We start from the raw sequence: 14,547 nt of genomic DNA, 5'->3' as shown, positions 1-14,547 counted from the left end.
AACAATCAAATCAGATATCCAAAATAACAAGTTATCATTTACCATAGACAAGTGAGACAAACTGCTTACATGACAGAAGAGGGTATAGTGAGAAAACCCTGTGGCACATTCAAGAGGATTTCCTTAAAGATTCTAGAGAGGTCAAATGTGCCATGATGAATTACTGTGCCCTGTGATGCCTGGCTGCAGTTTTGCTTTATGACCTCTCATAGAGGCCTGTGTAGCGACAACACAAAGGATACCTTCTAATAAAGGTTTTTCATTGTGCCAATAGCAAATTGTTGTGGTTTCACTGGTTTGTGTGCATAATGTGTGTAAAATACAGTTGAAGTCCGAAGTTTACATACACCTTAGCCAAATATATTAAACTCAGTTTTTCCACAATTTCAGACATTTAATCCTAGTAAGAATTCCCTGTCTTAGGTCAGTTAGGATCACCACATTATTTTAAGAATGTGAAATGTCTGAAAATAATAGAGAGAATGATTTATTTCAGCTTTTATTCTTTCATCACATTCCCATTGGGTCAGAAGTTAACATACACTCAATTAGTATTTGGTAGCATTGCCTTTAAATTGTTTAACGCAGGTCAAACACTTCAGGTAGCCTTCCACAAGCTTCCGACAATACGTTGGGTGAATTTTGGCCCATTCCTCCTGACAATATTGGTGTAACTGTGTCAGGTTTGTAGGCCTCCTTCCTCGCACACGCTTTTTCAGTTCTGCCCACACATTTTCTATAGGATTGAGGTCAGGGCTTTGTGATGGCCACTCCAATACCTTGACTTTGTTGTCCTTAAGCCATTTTGCCACAACTTTGGTAGTATGCTTGGGGTCATTGTCCATTTGGAAGATCCATTTGCGACCAAGCTTTAACTTCCTGACTGATGTCTGGAGATGTTGCTTCAATATATTCACATAATTTTCCTTCTCATGATGCTATCTATTTTGTGAAGTGCACCAGTCCCTCCTGCAGCAAAGCACCCCCACAACATGATGCTGCCACCCCCGTGCTTCACGGTTGGGATGGTGTTCTTCGGCTTGCAAGCCTCCCCCTTTTTCCTCCAAACATAACGATGGACATTACGGCCAAACAGTTATTTTTTGTTTCTTCAGACCAGAGGACATTTCTCCAAAAATTACAATCTTTGTCCCCATGTGTAGTTGCAAACTGTAGTCTGGCTTTTTTTTATGGCAGTTTTGGAGCAATGGCTTCTTCCTTGCTGAGTTGCCTTTCAGGTTATGTCCATATAGGACTCGTTTTACTGTGGATATAGATACTTTGGTACCTGTTTCCTCCAGCATCTTCACAAGGTCCTTTGCTGTTGTTCTGGGATTGATTTGCACTTTTTCGCATCAAAGTACGTTCATCTCTAGGAGACAGAATGCGTCTCCTTCCTGAGAGGTATGACAACTGCATGGTCCTATGGTGTTTATACTTGCGTACTATTGTTTGTATAGACAAACTTGGTACCTTCAGGCATTTGGATATTGATTTTCCCATGATGTCAAGCAAAGAGGCACTGAGTTTGAAGGTAGAGTTTGAAGGTGAAACTGAGTTTGAAGGTAGAGTTTGAAGGTGAAACTGAGTTTGAAGGTAGAGTTTGAAGGTGAAACTAAGTTTGAAGGTAGAGTTTGAAGGTGAAACTGAGTTTGAAGGTAGAGTTTGAAGGTGAAACTGAGTTTGAAGGTAGAGTTTGAAGGTGAAACTGAGTTTGAAGGCACTGAGTTTGAAGGTGAAATACATCCACGGGTACACCTCTAATTTACTCAAATTATGTCAATTAGCCTATCAGAAGTTTCTAAAGCCATGACATAATTTTCTGGAATTTTCCAAGCTGTTTAAAGGCTCAGTCAACTTAGTGTATGTAAACGTCTGACCCACTGGAATTGTGATACAGTGAATTATAAGTGAAATAATCTGTCTGTAAACAATTGTTGAAAAAATTATTTGTGTCCTGCACAAAGTAGATGTCCTAATCGACTTGCCAAAACTATAGTTTGTTAACAATACATTTGTGAAGTGGTTGAAAATGTAAAAAGAAAATAGTTTTAACGTCTCCAACCTAAGTGTATGTAAACTTCAACTGTATGTGATTCCTGAGTCTAACAGGTTCCGATTCTCCAAACCGCCAAAAGATGACAAAGTTTAATTTGCAGATGGTCTGATAGCACAGTGAATGTTTTGATAGGAGAGAGAAGCAAACAATTACTTCCCTGCTTAGGCTGTGTAATCACAATGTTATGTTATATTTCTCTAATACGAAAAATAAGAGCAAAGAAATACACCAAGATAATTGAAAATGATTATCTGATACATCATTTCAGTTCATATTAATCCCACAGATAGTTCCCCTTCAACACTGGAATAATTGTTGTAAATGTTGGTTGAGCCCTAAGCCTCTTTTCGTGACACTCTCTGATCATTCATACAACTTTAAGTGTACAACTTTTGAAGAAATCCATAAAAATCTAGTTACACCAAGTTACTGTAACAATGTTCTGGAAATATCCGTGAAAAACAGAGGGAGAAAATAAAGGGAGAGAACAGAAAATAGCAGATCCCTCACCCTGAATCCATCACGTGTTTGCAGTGAGCTATACATGGAGGTGTGATCTACAGGAATACTCTTCCTGCATTCCTGAAACCCATGCATGAGCTATTAGCAAGGGGTTCGAGGCACAAAAGCCAGTGAACGCATCTCTCTATAGGTGTGAATGTAGAGTTGCTAGTGCACGTGTGTGCATGCGCGTGTACATGCACGTATGGTAGAGCATGTGTGTGAGCAAATGCCAGAGACCTGGTGTGAAGTGCCATGCGTGAGTCCTGGCCACATGCCCAACACCCACATTAGCCAGGAAAGAGGGAGTGTGGAAACAGAGAGAATGGATGGATTAATAGAGGAAAAGGAGAGGAGGAGGAGGTAGTGGAAAGGCAAGGCTGCCAGCTCCCGAACACATTGACAGTTGAATGGATGGACGGATGGATGGATAGATGGATGGAGGGATTACGGAGGAGAAAAACCTCAAAAAATAACAACAAATCAGCCATGCAGAATAGACACTGTAGATTTATAAATGAATGGATACCAGAGAATTAGAGTGAACGAGTGGAGAAGCCAGAGGAGGGATCTAGCTAGCAAGGGAGTCTGAGCAGCCTTGTGTGTTGACCAGGCCCGGTGTGCCCTGCCCTGCCCTGCCCTGCCCCGCCATGGCTCTGCTCTGCTCTGCCTGGGGCCATCTGCTGTCTTCGCTCTAATCCAAGGGATTGTCACAAGTGATTAGCCCGTGCATGTGTGAAATTGACATTAAAGATGGTAGTACCGTGGGGAAGGACCCTACAAGCCTCAAATCTCAGACACCAACAGCTCTTCCTGTACAAACACCATCTTAAAAGAGCTAGATGGCCAGGGATTCATGTCCCAGTATCACCAAGACAAGGTTAAAGAGTGGCTAAACAGATGCCCAACTGGGTTATACTGTATATTGCAGAGTGTTTTTTAAGCATAAGGGATCTGCTAGCCATGGTCCGGTTAGAGCTACAGTAGCACTTGAGAACTGACAATTGTTGTCAGTTAACCACTTGACGGACCGTTCAGCATCCTACCTCAACACTTAAAACCAATATGCAAAGCAACACTTCAATACTAGATACTGTGCAATTATTGTGTAATACATGTGTAATGCATGCATGTGGTTCTCACTGGTAACCATATTATCATCATATTCTAGGCGGCAGCTGAGATAGTCCTTCATTCTCATGCAATGTCTGACCCAGGAGGCTTGTGGTGTATGATTCCCCTACCATAGATTAAATCAATCTGTATTTACACATGATTACACGGAGAAGTATATTAATTCACCCTGGGATCATTGCGATAATGAAAGCAAATAGTATCTTGTGCAATATAGTAGACCTTCATTACTTTGTATATTCATTGCATGCTACAGCCTAGCAAAGAATAGATTTTCAATTACATTTCCATCACGTCATTGGTAACATGATACAAATAAGGCAAGTAAAACTGAAACCAACAGAAATGTATAAAAATGTAATCAAATACGGTACATCGTTGGGCCTATGATGAGGTATGATGCAGCCAATGCGGCCAATGAACCCACCACAGAACTAAAACTACATTTCCCACCACATTCCAATACAATGAACACACAAGTCGTGCTCATCCTGAGGTAATACAACTGAGCAGAGCTGAGGGATGGGTGGATTGAGTGATGAATGGATGGATGGATGGATGGATGAGTGGATGGATGGATGGATGAGTGGATGGATGAGTGGATGGATGGATGGATGTATGAGTGGATGGATGGATGGATGGATGAGTGGATGGATGAGTGGATGGATGGATGGATGAGTGGATGGATGAGTGGATGGATGGATGGATGGATGAGTGGATGGATGGATATTTCTCCACTTCTCCACAGTATGCCTTTATTACCATCAGCAGAGCAGAGCTGTGTGGACTAGAAACTCGTCTCATCTAAAGTAAATGTCACTGCTCGCTCTCAGAGAGCCCATTCTCCTCTCAACCCACTGAAGCTGCCTTATTGCTTCCCACAGGAGATGACAGTCGGTGTTGAATGCCACTCCCAGAGTGTAAATAGCATGTTTCCCCCAACGTATCCACTGACTGAATGAGAAGAGTTCACCATGTTTCTGCTTTGACCCAGTATGGCTGAAGTAGTTGTCAGTCAAGGCACTGGGAGGACACGACCCTATGTCTCCGCACAATGTGTCCCCCTCGTCGCCTGTCTCCCCTCCTCGTCTTTGAAGGGGCACTTGAGAAGATTAATAGGAAAGTGTAGGTTGGTCTATTCAATCATACACTCATCCCTTTAAATCGATAGAGCTTAAACAGCAGTGAAGGGATAGACTTTCATCAGAATTCTATAATATCCCACAATTTATCCTCTAATATTACCATTAATCTGCTTACTCTCACCATACAAACACTACTATATACAAAGTAATAAATGCCAGTAAACACACATTAAATACATTTATGACCTAGCAACCATCTAAATATCATATGTTGTGAGCCGTTGGAATATTGCAGAATATGGTGTAAATGTGCAAATCCTCTTAAATCATTATAAATACAGTTTTGGGGATAAAGTGTAATCTGTAATCCCGGCCTGCATCGTAATATCAGTAATGATCAGGTTTTAGTGTAAACTCTAGATTAAAGGTAGACTCAGCGATATGACGTATATGCAGAAAGTACATAACATAGTGGGTCTATTTCCGCAACAAGTAAGAGCGTTGAAGCGTGAGGCTCAACTTCTCGGTTGTTTTGGGTCCGTGGCCACTACGCTGTGAAGCCAACCCGCGAAGCGAACGCGTGCACATGCGCAGATACTGTGTGTGACCGTGTGAGAACGAAGTCTTGCACCTCGCGCATCACCATCTCCGTAGAGCTGCTCGTGGCAACGTCATTTCGCTGAGTCTACCTTTAAACAAACTCTTGTGCTCCCTGGCCTGCACACTGCTGCATCTACGTGGAACCGGACAACTTTAGGATACGGCTTCATTTGCTCATGCAACATATAGGTGTAACGGTTCTCTTTAGTTGAAGGAGAGGCGGACCAAAATGCGGCGTGATGATGATTCATGTTTGTTTAATAAAGGAAAACTATACATGAATAAACTACAAAACAATGAAATGTGAAAACTCAAAACAGCCCTATCTGGTGCAAAACACAGAGACAGGAACAATCACCCACAAACACACAGTGAAACCCAGGCTACCTAAATATGGTTCCCAATCAGAGACAATGACTAACACCTGCCTCTGATTGAGAACCATATCAGGCCAGACATAGAAATAGACAAACAAGACAACCAACATAGAATGCCCACTCAGATCACACCCTGACCAACCAAAACATAGAAACATACAAAGCAAACTATGGTCAGGGTGTGACAATAGGTGAAGATTTACCTCCCAGTGTGGGTCAAAAGAAGAGATTTTGATCACAGTGCAAAGTATACTCCCGGGTCTCTATGAATCTCTTATCATCAAACAAGTTTCTATGTGATGAAATAACTGTAGAGTTCAAAGGTGCTGTTACGAATGTTACAACTGGGGCAAAACAGCTTGGATCTTGAAATCAACCCCAAACCACTCGTCTTGAAACGAAACTTTGAAATGTTTCACCCTCCCTTTCAAAGGCAGAAATCTGCTGACGCTGTGTGTAAGTTGCATTGCTGTTGTTGCCGCTCTCCAGAAATATAAATACACCGTGGGCTGCAGTGCTGCTGAGTGCTCAGTTTCCAATCTGGATGTGAGACCGGTCACACCCTATTGCTTCAGTTATCGCCCATTAGATGCAAACTGAAAAATGGAATGTACAAGAAAAACACTTGCATGCCACAATCTCCAACTCCCAAGGAAATCACCTTAATTTATTCATGGCCTAAATATGCAGCCTGTTGCTATGGGTCTTAAAGAGTGGCCAGCCAATTCTATCGCAGAAGCTGGTATGCCCCCAGGTACTATCGTAATGAGAGTCAACATGGGTCATATTAAAATGCAGTCACTAAAATGAAGCTGGGCTCCATAGGGATACATTCAATTGGGATGTTGCCAGAGATATCCCCCATGGCCACATCCCCAGACAGCATCTCTTACTGAGGCAGCTAGACGTGGGCTTGTTTCCTGCCAGAAGGCACATGTCGATCTCTAACACTGTACATTCAGATGATAGCACAAGGCTATTAAAAACCAGGCCTTAATGTTTTTTCAGTACTGCAGTTTTTTTTCCTGACACTTCATTGATTGACTGATTGATTTCTTAATTGATTGGCCAGATAGTCCACTCTCCTGGATTCCGAGGTCTGAGTCAGATCCTGAATATAGAGGAAGGAAGAACACCAGTCGCTCTATGGATCTTGGCCCGGGTTTGAATTACCCTGGTCTAGTGGAAGTCTGGGAGAGTGGGACATGCTGCGCTTGTTTGACCATGATAATGACCTTAGGTTATGGTATTGAGCTTCTGACCTTTTCCCGCATATGCTTTCCAGGCAGGCTGTTCACTCTAATACGTACTGCACTACATGACCAAAAGTATGTGGACACCTGCTTGTCGAACACCTCATTCCAAAATAATGGGCATTAATATGCAGTTGGTCCCCCCATTGCTGCTATAACAGCCTCCACTTTTCTGGGGAGGCTTCCCACTACATATTGGAACATTGTTGCGGGGAAAAGCTTCCAGTCAACCACAAGAGCGTTAGTGAGGTCGGGCATGGATGTTGGGCGAATAGGCCTGGCTCGCAGTCAGTGTTCCAATTCGTCCCAAAGGTGTTCAATGGGGTTGTGGTCAGAGCTTTGTATAGGCCAGTCAAGTTCTTCCACACCAATCTCGACAAAACATTTCTGTATGGACCTCGCTTTGTGCATGGGGGCCTTCGCCAAACAAGCCATCCCCAAACTGTTGCCACAAAGTTGGAAGCACAGAATCGTCTAGAGTGTCATTGTATGCTTTAGCGTTAAGATTTCCATGCACTGGAACTAAGGGGCCGAACCATGAAGAACAGCCCCAGACCATTATTCATCCTCCACCAAACTTCACAGTTGGCACTATGCATTCAAGCAGGTAAAGTTCTCCTTGCACCAGAAGGTGAAGCGTGATTCATCACTCCTGAGAACACGTTACCACTGCTCTGGAGTCCAATGGCGGCTTTACACCACTCCAGCCAAAGCTTGGAATTGTGCATGATGATCTTAGGTATGTATGCGGGCTATTCGTCAATGGAAACCGATTTCATGAAGCTCCCGGCGAACAGTTCTTGTGCTGATGTTGCTTCCAGAGACAGTTTGAATCTTGGTAGTGAGTGTTGCAACCGAGGACAGACAATTTCTACACGGTATGCGCTTCAGCACTCGGCGGTTCAGCTCTGTGAGCTTGTGTGGCCTACAACTTTGCTGAGCCGTTGCTCCTAGACGTTTTCACTTCACAATAACAGCACTTACAGTTGACCGTGGAAGAAATTTGACGAACTGTCTCGTTGGAAAGGTGGCATCCTATGACGGTGCCACGTTGAAAGTCACTGAGCTCTTCAGTAAGGCCATTCTATTGCCAATGTTTGTCTATGGAGATTGCATGGCTGTGTGCTCTATTGTATATATCTGTCAGCAACAGGTCTGGCTGAAATAGCCAAATCCACTGATTTGAAAGGGTGTCCACATACTTTTGTATATATGGTGTATGTTGTCATAGCAGGTGGTTGGGACTGGGAGAGCCGCTAACAGCTAGGTCGGGTGACATCCCTCACTGCTGGAGCCATCGTTAGGTGGAAATGTATTCAGTAACAATGGCCTGTCAGTGCTCTTCACACTGGCCCATCTCATTGAGCGATGACATCAGTCCAGCATCATGGTTACACATACAGTAGCTACAGTATGTCCACAACACTAGAAATTGAGTAGTGGGCTACTTGGTTCATTTGTCTTTTGAGTTGCAAGGTCAACAAACATTCACAGATAGACATGCACATCTACATTTCCTTCCTAGAAACCCCCATAGTGACACAAGTGGTTGCGAGGCGGGCCAACGGTGTCGTCTGTAGGCCTATAGGCAGGACTCCATTTTGCAAACTTTGACTTGGCTGTGTGAGTTAAAAATTGGTCGCACTGGTGTGAGATGCAGATTCTAGCATCTAGCTGGTCACCGCAATCAAAACATCCTATTTGTCAGGTGGCTAAAACCAGGAATTTGTTCAACAGTAAAGTGCATTATCCTCACGATTCCTGTCAAAAACGTGTCTGCCCTGCAGCTGTGCCTGCCTGTTTCGCTGGCGCCGGTTGCTGTAATGAGCGAGCCTCTCACACTCTCTCTCCCCCATCGTGTGCCCCTCGCGATTGCATGACATTTCAAAATGCAATTGCGGTGAAAAAAACAACAACTTTGCAAAGCAATTTGTTTTCCATATTAAAGAGAGGGTCTCAGCTTTTTATTTCTCAACGATCATTACTGAGCTCAAAGCTGTTTTACAGTCAAGATATCTGATATGGGTTTGACCTGGTCAGTCTATGTCATGGAAAGAGCAGGCGTTCCTAAGGTTTTGTACACTCAGTGTAGCTAATGTGTTTTGAACTTCCACTTCTTCAGGTGGTGAATTAGCACCAATTTCATTTGGCCTATATATAATATTAGTGCACATACAGACAAAGGCAAATTAATCTCTATTGAACAAACCCAATTTTGACAGTAAAATACAACAAAAATAGCCTAATTGTCAACCCAAAATCTGTGGCAATCACTGCATATCCAAATACATTGAACTACTGCTTCGACATGTTAGCTGTTATCAACAGCTAATACCGTCTCGGTAGTCTATTATACTTGTTTATAAAGCACTATGAATGACTTTATAATCACTTTATAAGATGACTCAAATGTTTCCTATTGTTTGATGCTGTGGCGGTAGTACGTTTGGATGCTTTCTTGAAACAGTTAAAATCCCTCTTGTGTCAAATCAAACAAATGATTGGGGGGCTGTACTGGTCTGTACTGGAGCCCTGACAGGTGTTGGCTGAAAGCAGTTAAAATCAATTAGCAGAATTAGCGATAACCATGACGTGGCTAATAGGTCTAAGGGAGGAAAACGTGGTGTAAACCATGAGTTGGCCAGAGAGAGGGAGCCAGTCTGGTAAAAAGGGATTGGGATGATCAGAAGTTAGGGACGATGCCTACGTAACCTGAATAATCTGTTTCCCAATGGCAGATTAGGACCTGGAGAAGGGGAACGTTGGAGATGCATCAGGCTCTCATGCTGGGTTGTGCTGTAACACAGAGAATGGTTCTGAACCACACTGATGAACATCTCTACAGTCATTGTCAATGTTTTTTTTTAACCTTTATTTAACTAGGCAAGTTAGTTAAGAACAAATTCTTATTTTACAGTGACGGCCTACCCCAGCCAAACCCTCCCCTAACGACACTGGGCTAATTCTGAGCTGCCTTATGGGACTCCCAATCTCAGCCAGCTGTGATACAGCCTGGGATTGAACCAGGGTCTGTAGTGATGCCTCTAGCACGGAGATGCAGTGCCTTAGACCGCTGAGCCACTCAGGAGCCCTTTGTAATGTATTCATGCTTCCCTACAACACAGCAGGACATTTGTCAACTGCATTACTACATCATTACAAATTGATTGGTGGTATTCAAATAATATTGGTGAATATTTGATATGATGTCACAAATGAAGATTTCTCTTCACATTGGAAGAGTCACACCAAACACTGTTGGTTTGATGGTGTCATACCAGTACAAGCCAGGACAGTTGGAGTATCCTCATTTAAATCCCATGGTGTCAGAGTGAGAGTTCAAGCAGTGGGGTAGCGTAGTACAAAAGCCTCATTTGCTGTGGAGGTGTGTACTCCAGGTTGATCTCTGGCCTTGAATGTGACCCACAGTCACACTGTACACACACTGATAATTGCCTTGGCCTCTGATGGGCAGACATGCTGGTGCAATCCTGACAGCTCCACCCTACAGACTACAGCAGTACTGCCACTCCACTAACGGAAACTAATGAAGCGCACACAGCACCAAACTGCGAAAGGAATTCCACCCACTGTGTGTGTGTGTGTGTGTGTTTCTGTGACCGTGTGTGTGTGTGTGTGTGTGTGTGTGTGTGTGTGTGTGTGTGTGTGTGTGTGTGTGTGTGTGTGTGTGTGTGTGTGTGTGTGTGTGTGTGTGTGTGTGTGTGTGTAAGTGAGCGATAGAGAGGATAGCAGTAACTGTGTGATAGAGTGCCATAAACCCTCCAAGGATCTCTTCAAGGCTTGTAACACTACTATACTTTACCATATCATCCCTCTACTCTTTCACAATCTCCTCATTATCATCCACATCAATATAATCATCGTCATCATCATCGCCTTCATCAACCTTATTCTCAACAGGTTGCTCCTCCTCCTTCACCTCAGCATCATTGCCTTCATCAACCTTATTCTCAACAGGTTGCTCCTCCTCTTTCACCTCATCATCACTGTCATCATCAACCTTATCTTCTTCAATAACATCATTATCAAGCCTGTTGGCAGCCAGTGCCTGTTTTCACTTTTGTCATTTAAATAGAACCTTCCAGAGGGAAATATCCCTGAGTTCTCTGCACCTCTAAACATAGATCATATTTTCATAGAAGCCAATAAAAGCAACGTGAGCCAATTCCCTATAGTTTGAAGACAGGGCTGTCTTTCAGTAACTCATCATTATGCAAACATCACAGCAGCATTTGCCACCAGAATATTCCCTCCACTGACTGCACTCACTGAAATGTGCACAAACATAATCATATTTTATGAAAAGAGCTGATATGCAAAGATATCACATTTGAGTCATTTAGCAGACACTCTTATTCAGAACGACTAACAGTAGTGAGTGAATACATTTTTTATACTGGTCCCCAAGTGGGAATTGAACCCACAACCCTGGCCTTGCAAGCACCGTGCTCCAACAACTGAGCCACAAGGGTGATAAAAAGTGCTTGAAATCCCAGAAATAAATTGCTCTACTGTAGGTTTTCTCCAAGCTCTGTGGCATTGCCAAACCAAAGAGGAAAAATAGAAAAAAAATATATATATACAAACTTCTATCCTAAAATCAATAGTCTTCCTTTAGTTAGGAAGATCAGAAAACCTCCTAACAGAGGGTTACATATCACAGCACAGACCTAAAGCCATGTGGGGAATGCAGTATGAGGAATGTGTGTGTTTGTGTGTGTGTGTGTGTGTGTGTGTGTTTGCTTTCTTGTGCTTGTGCAGGTGTGTGTGTGTGTGTGTGTGTAGCGTGGGAGAGAGCGGTGCAGTAGCGTGGGAGAGTGGTGTAATCGTAATGATCTACACTGGGAAAGATCTAGCCCCTGACGCTCCGTTTCTTAGGGCAGGGCTGCTCCCTGGAACGTCTTTCTTGAGTAAATCCCTACTCCTTTAATCTCCTTACTCAGCTACATCCTCTTTAAAGATGCAGGAGCGCGAGAGACAACGACATCCCATCGATTCAGGACTGGCACTGGGCTGAGCTGTCCAGTGGGTTGGGAAGGGGGAGGGTTATTTTCCCCTCATCTAGTCCCTTGAGGGGGAGGGAGGTGGTGGGGGGAGGTGAGAAAGCGAAGGGTTAACTAACACCTCGAAGGCCAAGGAGATTTGCCCATATATATTTAAAGGCACATGTAAGTGCGCCAAGTCTCCCTGGGCATGATTATTCCTGGCTCAGATCTTCTAATTATGTTAGAGGAGCCGTACATTACTAATGCATTGCACTTGTTCATACCAGAGGTGATCAGAAAACACTCTGCAACCACCCATCCCATTTCATCTCCATGTTTGCGATCAACTCCCCATTTTTTTCTTGTCTACTATTGTGCTCCAACACATATACAATCATCAAGCTATCGTGCAACCACACACCTCAACCACCAATTCAGCTAAGAGACAGAAATGTAAGTCATTCAGTCAAGATGGATCATGCCAGCTTTTGGTGCCAAATTCAATGCATTTACTAATAGACTTCTCGTGAATTTCTCTTATCGTTCTCTGCCTCGTTCTCCCATGATAGCGTGCTATTCAAGACTTCTAGACTTCAGTTACAATGTGCAAACTATCAGCTTGTGAGACCAGTGCAAGGGACAGGGAAAATGAGGTAATGAGATGACAGGGGTTTTAAGGACCTTGAGACCTGCTCTAATTTTCAAAAGGTTCACAGAGAGGAAATGAGAGCAGAGAATATCGTGCCCAAGCTGAGTGTCTTGTCCACAAGCTTTTTCAATACTGAATACATAGTCACTATTGACTATTGAAAACATGCTCCTTGAAACACAATATTCTGCTTCGACTTCAATATCGCAGATTCTTTATTCTGATCGCCATTAAAGTCAAACAGTACAAAACAACAACCAATCTCTCCCTAAGTCTCTCATAGTACAATAGGAGTCCAGTACCTGTTTCCCAGAAGTACACAGACTTGGTGTCCTCTACCATCTGTGTGTTAGCCCTCCAGGTACCACAGAGCAGAAGTACTGTCACCCAGAGGAAGGTGCTTCCCCCTGTCCTTATGCTGGGGGTCCCTCCTGCACCCCTCCACCTCCACCCTAGCCCCATGGTCCTCTCCAGGGTCAACGTAAGTCCACACAGTCGAGAGGGTGACCGCAGCTTAAAGATAGCCCAAGACTTACACAGGTCCGACAGGCAACAAAAAAAGAATAGTGTGTGATTTGTCCCACTAGAGTAAGGGACTGGTGCTTCCTCTCCTGAAGGGCAGATCGAGAGAGTCCTCTCCTTGTCCTCTATCTCCCTCCTCTTCTCTTCTCTACTCCACTCGTCACGGGGTATTCCCAGAGGAAGGTTGTCAGTGAGAAGGGTAGAGGTCCAGGTGAACGATAGAGTCTTGCTCCTCCATGCTCTCTGGTGCTGCTGCTGTTCACTGCCGTTCCTGCCTCTGTCCTCTGGCTGTGGAGCTGTGACAGTGGCTGTGCGTCTGCAGTGGTACCTCCTCTCCTCTCCCCCCTCCTTTCCTCCCTCTCTCGCTCTCTTTCGCTCACTCACTCTCTCTCTCTCTCTCTCTCTCTCTCTGTCTGTCCATGCTCCAGCTCCGTCTCTTTTTTACACACACAGTCCCTCTCTTGCCGAGGGCACAGGGACGGACGCGTCCTCTGTTCCACTCCTCGCGAGCAGCGCTGAGAGGACAGCTGGAGACCAATGTTCACATTGAGCAGAGGAGCTATTGCAAGCACAGCTTTCAGGATCAGAGGGTGCAGCGCAGAGAGGGAAGAGATATAAGTGGGGGGTGTGTGTGTGTGTGTGTGTGTGTGTGTGTGTGTGTGTGTGTGTGTGTGTAGACTGTGTGAGAGAGAGAGGGGGGAGTTGTAAAAGCGATCAGCGAAATCAAGCAGATATAGATTGTTGAGTGACTGGGTTTTGTCTCTGTTGTAGAGTATTAGGCTTATAGATAGCACTGCAATGCTTCAAAACAGAACAGAACAGAACAATACCATAGTGTGCATAATATCATTTCCAGGCTCTTTGCACATAATCTATTGGGTTAGTGTGTTGGCGTTTCATTCTATTTTGAGACTGAAAAGCGTGACACAGACTTGACAAACTTCACAATCGTTTGGTGCCTAAATATTCCAGTGACGCTCCAATGACGTACTGTTTGTCAGACAGACTGAATGTCAGAGAGAGAGAGAGAGAGACAGAGAGAGACAGAGAGAGACAGAGAGAGAGACAGAGAGAGAGATGGAGAGATATGGAGAGAGAGAGAGAGAGAGAGAGAGAGAGAGAGAGAGAGAAAGAAAGAGAGAGAGAGAGAGAGAGAGAGATGGAGAGAGAGAGAGAGAGAGAGAGAGAGAGAGAGAGAGAGAGAGAGAGAGAGAGATAAGCAGTGGGGAGAGGCAGACAGGTGGATATCCTATAGTCATACGGCATGTTCCCTGGCCAGGAGACCAGCCTAAGACCCTGCCCAGGCTTCTGACCTGTCCTGAGTCGGTTTGCTTTAGCTAGCTTTAGTGTTAGCTTTGCGA

The 14,547-nt window shown here is 44.1% G+C and overlaps 1 protein-coding gene across 3 annotated transcripts in view; it reads right to left on the bottom strand.

Annotated features, from left to right (window-relative positions):
* Positions 1 to 13,719, bottom strand: part of LOC112222563 (thrombospondin type-1 domain-containing protein 7A) — a 103,838-nt gene extending 90,119 nt beyond the window's left edge. For 2 of the 3 annotated variants that reach the window (XM_042304567.1, XM_042304568.1), the window contains exon 1: positions 12,967 to 13,718. In XM_042304567.1, the coding sequence (XP_042160501.1) occupies positions 12,967 to 13,126 (160 nt within the window). In that variant the 5' untranslated portion in view covers positions 13,127 to 13,718. Of the gene's footprint in view, positions 1 to 12,966 lie in introns of all 3 variants that reach the window. The other variant, XR_006079709.1, reaches the window with a different exon arrangement.
* Between the last annotated feature and the right edge of the window lie 828 nt (positions 13,720 to 14,547).

The sequence above is a fragment of the Oncorhynchus tshawytscha genome, linkage group LG23 (assembly GCF_018296145.1).
Source record: "Oncorhynchus tshawytscha isolate Ot180627B linkage group LG23, Otsh_v2.0, whole genome shotgun sequence".
Classification (NCBI taxonomy): domain Eukaryota; kingdom Metazoa; phylum Chordata; class Actinopteri; order Salmoniformes; family Salmonidae; genus Oncorhynchus; species Oncorhynchus tshawytscha.
This window is presented reverse-complemented; position numbering and strand designations above follow the sequence as displayed.